This window comes from Salvelinus fontinalis, unplaced genomic scaffold (genome assembly GCF_029448725.1).
Source record: "Salvelinus fontinalis isolate EN_2023a unplaced genomic scaffold, ASM2944872v1 scaffold_0156, whole genome shotgun sequence".
NCBI classification, from domain to species: Eukaryota; Metazoa; Chordata; class Actinopteri; order Salmoniformes; family Salmonidae; genus Salvelinus; species Salvelinus fontinalis.
Genome location: NW_026600365.1, coordinates 49,377 through 57,124, shown reverse-complemented (window position 1 = coordinate 57,124; position 7,748 = coordinate 49,377). Strand labels below are relative to the sequence as shown.

The 7,748-nt window shown below is 43.0% G+C and overlaps 1 protein-coding gene across 1 annotated transcript in view; it reads left to right on the top strand.

Moving 5' to 3' along the window:
• The window catches only part of minar1 (membrane integral NOTCH2 associated receptor 1), a 63,417-nt gene extending 62,279 nt beyond the window's left edge, over positions 1–1,138 (top strand). Inside the window, exon 6 of the mRNA XM_055912317.1 lies at positions 1,124–1,138. Within this exon, the coding sequence (XP_055768292.1) occupies positions 1,124–1,138 (15 nt within the window). The remainder of the gene's footprint in view (positions 1–1,123) is intronic.
• Positions 1,139–7,748: the final 6,610 nt, after the last annotated feature.

Below are 7,748 nucleotides of genomic sequence, written 5' to 3'. Positions count from 1 at the left end.
CAGTAGACAGGGTGGATATTACAGTAGAGAGGGTGGATATTACAGTAGACAGGGTGGATATTACAGTAGACAGGGTTGATATTACAGTAGACAGGATGGATATTACAGTAGACAGGGTTGATATTACAGTAGACAGGGTGGACATTACAGTAGACAGGGTGGATATTACAGTAGACAGGGTGGATATTACAGTAGACAGTATGGATATTACAGTAGACAGGGTGGACATTACAGTAGACAGGGTGGATATTACAGTAGACAGGGTGGATATTACAGTAGACAGGGTGGATATTACAGTAGAGAGGGTGGATATTGCAGTAGACAGGGTGGATATTACAGTAGACAGGGTTGATATTACAGTAGACAGGTTGGATATTACAGTAGACAGGGTGGATATTACAGTAGACAGGGTGGATATTACAGTAGAGAGGGTGGATATTGCAGTAGACAGGGTGGATATTACAGTAGACAGGATGGATATTACAGTAGAGAGGGTGGATATTACAGTAGACAGGGTTGATATTACAATAGACAGGATGGACCACACTACAGATGTAGAATCATCCTTCCATTGCTGTTCCATTACTTCTGCAGGGTGGATCCCACTAGTTCTCTTGTCTAGTTAATGATGTTGGGGAGTGAATTGGTTTCTATAGAAAAGCTGTTGGTATATCCTGGGATGCTGGTCCTGGATGCTGATTCAAAGGTCCTCTTCAACCTGCAGAAAGCACCTCGGAGAAACAGATGACTAGAGAACCGCTGACACTGTCTTTCTCATCTCCACCGTCCATTTTTACTGAACTGAGAGGTGTGTGTGTGTGTTCATGTGCTGCGTGTGTGTGCATGTGTGTGTGTTCATGTGCTGCGTGTGTGTGCGTGTGTGTGTGTGTGTGTGAGTCATGGGACTGATTCAATCCTACTGTGTAGTGGCATGTGAAGATACAGAGCCACAATGATATCACCGGTGACCTTGTTCATCTTTCAAGAATGTCACAAATCAATTCTCAAATGACACTTTCGGAACCTGCCTCTAGGCTTCTTAGCTCTAGTTGGCTACAGATGGGTGGACTCCATTTTAATGATCATTTGTTGCTGTGTATTTGATCTAGTTGCTGTATTCTAGGGCCAGCTGTATTAAGGGTGCCAACTAGCCATCTTGTTTACAGTTAACACATCTAAATCATATCACAACAAACCTATTTAAAGAGGAACACAGTATTTTCTACCTGGTACCATTTGTTGTACTGTACTACATCATTTTAGGCTGGATGATTTTTTTCTTGCTCTGAAATCCTTCTGTTGTTTTGTAAGGTGCTTCCCTCACCATCATGAATAATGGTGATGTCATACTGTAGGCCATTCAGCAGAAGCTTTTATCAAAGCGACTTGCAGTCATGCAGGCGTACATTGTTCATATGGGTGGCCCCAATATTAGTCCAAGCCATGATCCTGTAGTTTCAAGCACCATGCTCTGCCAGGTGATCAGAGAGGACCCCACCATACAGTAAAACAACATAGTTAACTGGTGATCTCAGTGGACCCCACCATACAGTAAAACAACATAGTTAACTGGTGATCACAGAGGACCCCACCATACAGTAAAACAACATAGTTAACTGGTGATCACAGAGGACCCCACCATACAGTAAAACAACATAGTTAACTGGGTGATCACAGAGGACCCCACCATACAGTAAAACAACATAGTTAACTGGGTGATCACAGAGGACCCCACCATACAGTAAAACAACATAGTTAACTGGGTGATCTCAGAGGACCCCACCATACAGTAAAACAACATAGTTAACTGGGTGATCTCAGAGGACCCCACCATACAGTAAAACAACATAGTTAACTGGTGATTTCAGAGGACCCCACCATAGAGTAAAACAACATAGTTAACTGGGTGATCAGAGAGGACCCCACCATACAGTAAAACAACATAGTTAACTGGTGATCTCAGAGGACCCCACCATACAGTAAAACAACTTAGTTAACTGGTGATCACAGAGGACCCCACCATACAGTAAAACAACATAGTTAACTGGGTGGTATCAGAGGACCCCACCATACAGTAAAACAACATAGTTAACTGGGTGGTCTCAGAGGACCCCACCATACAGTAAAACAACATAGTTAACTGGGTGATCTCAGAGGACCCCACCATACAGTAAAACAACATAGTTAACTGGTGATCTCAGAGGACCCCACCATACAGTAAAACAACATAGTTAACTCGTGATCAGAGAGGACCCCACCATACAGTAAAACAACATAGTTAACTGGGTGATCTCAGAGGACCCCACCATACAGTAAAACAACATAGTTAACTGGTGATCACAGAGGACCCCACCATACAGTAAAACAACATAGTTAACTGGTGATCACAGAGGACCCCACCATACAGTAAAACAACATAGTTAACTGGGTGATCTCAGAGGACCCCACCATACAGTAAAACAACATAGTTAACTGGGTGATCAGAGAGGACCCCACCATACAGTAAAACAACATAGTTAACTGGTGATCTCAGAGGACCCCACCATACAGTAAAACAACATAGTTAACTGGTGATCTCAGAGGACCCCACCATACAGTAAAACAACATAGTTAACTGGTGATCTCAGAGGACCCCACCATACAGTAAAACAACATAGTTAACTGGTGATCTCAGAGGACCCCACCATACAGTAAAACAACATAGTTAACTTGTGATCTAAGAGGACCCCACCATACAGTAAAACAACATAGTTAACTGGTGATCTCAGAGGACCCCACCATACAGTAAAACAACATAGTTAACTGGGTGATCTCAGAGGACCCCACCATACAGTAAAACAACATAGTTAACTGGTGATCTCAGAGGACCCCACCATACAGTAAAACAACATAGTTAACTGGTGATCTCAGAGGACCCCACCATACAGTAAAACAACATAGTTAACTGGGTGATCAGAGGACCCCACCATACAGTAAAACAACATAGTTAACTGGTGATATCAGAGGACCCCACCATACAGTAAAACAACATAGTTAACTGGGTGATCTCAGTGGACCCCACCATACAGTAAAACAACATAGTTAACTGGGTGATCTCAGAGGACCCCACCATACAGTAAAACAACATAGTTAACTGGTGATCTCAGAGGACCCCACCATACAGTAAAACAACATAGTTAACTGGTGATCACAGAGGACCCCACCATACAGTAAAACAACATAGTTAACTGGGTGATCAGAGAGGACCCCACCATACAGTAAAACAACATAGTTAACTGGGTGATCAGAGAGGACCCCACCATAAAGTAAAACCACATAGTTAACTGGGTGATCTCAGAGTACCCCACCATACAGTAAAACAACATAGTTAACTGGTGATCTCAGAGGACCCCACCATACAGTAAAACAACATAGTTAACTGGTGATCACAGAGGACCCCACCATACAGTAAAACAACACAGTTAACTGGTGATCACAGAGGACCCCCGCATACAGTAAAACAACATAGTTAACTGGGTGATCTCAGAGGACCCCACCATACAGTAAAACAACATAGTTAACTGGTGATCTCAGAGGACCCCACCATACAGTAAAACAACATAGTTAACTGGTGATCACAGAGGACCCCACCATACAGTAAAACAACATAGTTAACTGGTGATCACAGAGGACCCCACCATACAGTAAAACAACATAGTTAACTGGGTGATCTCAGAGGACCCCACCATACAGTAAAACAACATAGTTAACTGGTGATCTCAGAGGACCCCACCATACAGTAAAACAACATAGTTAACTGGTGATCAGAGAGGACCCCACCATACAGTAAAACAACATAGTTAACTGGGTGATCAGAGAGGACCCCACCATACAGTAAAACAACATAGTTAACTGGGTGATCAGAGAGGACCCCACCATAAAGTAAAACAACATAGTTAACTGGTGATCTCAGAGGACCCCACCATACAGTAAAACAACATAGTTAACTGGGTGATCTCAGAGGACCCCACCATACAGTAAAACAACATAGTTAACGGGGAGGTCACAGAGGACCCCACCATACAGTAAAACAACATAGTTAACTGGGTGATCTCAGAGGACCCCACCATACAGTAAAACAACATAGTTAACTGGGTGATCACAGAGGACCCCACCATACAGTAAAACAACATAGTTAACTGGGTGATCAGAGAGGACCCCACCATACAGTAAAACAACATAGTTAACTGGTGATCTCAGTGGACCCCACCATACAGTAAAACAACATAGTTAACTGGGTGATCAGAGAGGACCCCACCATACAGTAAAACAACATAGTTAACTGGTGATCACAGAGGACCCCACCATACAGTAAAACAACATAGTTAACTGGTGATCTCAGAGGACCCCACCATACAGTAAAACAACATAGTTAACTTGTGATCTCAGAGGACCCCACCATACAGTAAAACAACATAGTTAACTGGTGATCTCAGAGGACCCCACCATACAGTAAAACAACATAGTTAACTGGTGATATCAGAGGACCCCACCATACAGTAAAACAACATAGTTAACTGGTGATCTCAGAGGACCCCACCATACAGTAAAACAACATAGTTAACTGGGTGATCTCAGAGGACCCCACCATACAGTAAAACAACATAGTTAACTGGGTGATCTCAGAGGACCCCACCATACAGTAAAACAACATAGTTAACTGGGTGATCACAGAGGACCCCACCATACAGTAAAACAACATAGTTAACTGGGTGATCTCAGAGGACCCCACCATACAGTAAAACAACATAGTTAACTGGGTGATCTCAGAGGACCCCACCATACAGTAAAACAACATAGTTAACTGGTGATCACAGAGGACCCCACCATACAGTAAAACAACATAGTTAACTGGTGATCACAGAGGACCCCACCATACAGTAAAACACCATAGTTAACTGGTGATCACAGAGGACCCCACCATACAGTAAAACAACATAGTTAACTGGGTGATCTCAGTGGACCCCACCATACAGTAAAACAACATAGTTAACTGGTGATTTCAGAGGACCCCACCATACAGTAAAACAACATAGTTAACTGGTGATCACAGAGGACCCCACCATACAGTAAAACAACATAGTTAACTGGTGATCTCAGAGGACCCCACCATACAGTAAAACAACATAGTTAACTGGGTGGTCACAGAGGACTCCACCATACAGTAAAACAACATAGTTAACTGGGTGATCACAGAGGACCCCACCATACAGTAAAACAACATAGTTAACTGGTGATCTCAGAGGACCCCACCATACAGTAAAACAACATAGTTAACTGGGTGATCTCAGAGGACCCCACCATACAGTAAAACAACATAGTTAACTGGTGATATCAGAGGACCCCACCTGACAGTAAAACAACATAGTTAACTGGGTGATCAGAGGACCCCACCATACAGTAAAACAACATAGTTAACTGGGTGATCAGAGAGGACCCCACCATACAGTAAAACAACATAGTTAACTGGTGATCTCAGAGGACCCCACCATACAGTAAAACAACATAGTTAACTGGGTGATCACAGAGGACTCCACCATACAGTAAAACAACATAGTTAACTGGTGATCTCAGAGGACCCCACCAAACAGTAAAACAACATAGTTAACTGGGTGATCACAGAGGACCCCACCATACAGTAAAACAACATAGTTAACTGGTGATCTCAGAGGACCCCACCATACAGTAAAACAACATAGTTAACTGGGTGATCTCAGTGGACCCCACCATACAGTAAAACAACATAGTTAACTGGTGATCTCAGAGGACCCCACCATACAGTAAAACAACATAGTTAACTGGGTGGTCTCAGAGGACCCCAACATACAGTAAAACAACATAGTTAACTGGGTGGTCTCAGAGGACCCCACCCTACAGTAAAACAACATAGTTAACTGGTGATCTCAGAGGACCCCACCATACAGTAAAACAACATAGTTAACTGGTGATCACAGAGGACCCCACCATACAGTAAAACAACATAGTTAACTGGTGATCACAGAGGACCCCACCATACAGTAAAACAACATAGTTAACTGGGTGATCAGAGAGGACCCCACCATACAGTAAAACAACATAGTTAACTGGTGATCACAGAGGACCCCACCATACAGTAAAACAACATAGTTAACTGGTGATCAGAGAGGACCCAACCATACAGTAAAACAACATAGTTAACTGGGTGGTATCAGAGAGGACCCCACCATACAGTAAAACAACATAGTTAACTGGTGATCTCAGAGGACCCCACCATACAGTAAAACAACATAGTTAACTGGGTGATCAGAGGACCCCACCATACAGTAAAACAACATAGTTAACTGGGTGGTATCAGAGGACCCCACCATACAGTAAAACAACATAGGTAACTGGTGATCAGAGAGGACCCCACCATACAGTAAAACAACATAGTTAACTGGGTGGTATCAGAGGACCCCACCATACAGTAAAACAACATAGTTAACTGGGTGATCTCAGAGGACCCACCATACAGTAAAACAACATAGTTAACTGGGTGATCTCAGAGGACCCCACCATACAGTAAAACAACATAGTTAACTGGTGATCACAGAGGACCCCACCATACAGTAAAACAACATAGTTAACTGGTGATCACAGAGGACCCCACCATACAGTAAAACAACATAGTTAACTGGGTGATCTCAATGGACCCCACCATACAGTAAAACAACATAGTTAACTGGTGATCTCAGAGGACCCCACCATACAGTAAAACAACATAGTTAACTGGGTGATCTCAGAGGACCCCACCATACAGTAAAACAACATAGTTAACTGGTGATCACAGAGGACCCCACCATACAGTAAAACAACATAGTTAACTGGGTGATCTCAGAGGACCCCACCAAACAGTAAAACAACATAGTTAACTGGGTGGTATCAGAGGACCCCACCATACAGTAAAACAACATAGTTAACTGGTGATCTCAGAGGACCCCACCATACAGTAAAACACCATAGTTAACTGGTGATCACAGAGGACCCCACCATACAGTAAAACAACATAGTTAACTGGTGATCACAGAGGACCCCACCATACAGTAAAACAACATAGTTAACTGGGTGATCTCAGTGGACCCCACCATACAGTAAAACAACATAGTTAACTGGTGATCTCAGAGGACCCCACCATACAGTAAAACAACATAGTTAACTGGGTGATCTCAGAGGACCCCACCATACAGTAAAACAACATAGTTAACTGGGTGATCTCAGAGGACCCCACCATACAGTAAAACAACATAGTTAACTGGGTGATCACAGAGGACCCCACCATACAGTAAAACAACATAGTTAACTGGGTGATCTCAGAGGACCCCACCATACAGTAAAACAACATAGTTAACTGGGTGATCTCAGAGGACCCCACCATACAGTAAAACAACATAGTTAACTGGTGATCACAGAGGACCCCACCATACAGTAAAACAACATAGTTAACTGGTGATCACAGAGGACCCCACCATACAGTAAAACACCATAGTTAACTGGTGATCACAGAGGACCCCACCATACAGTAAAACAACATAGTTAACTGGGTGATCTCAGTGGACCCCACCATACAGTAAAACAACATAGTTAACTGGTGATTTCAGAGGACCCCACCATACAGTAAAACAACATAGTTAACTGGTGATCACAGAGGACCCCACCATACAGTAAAACAACATAGTTAACTGGTGATCTCA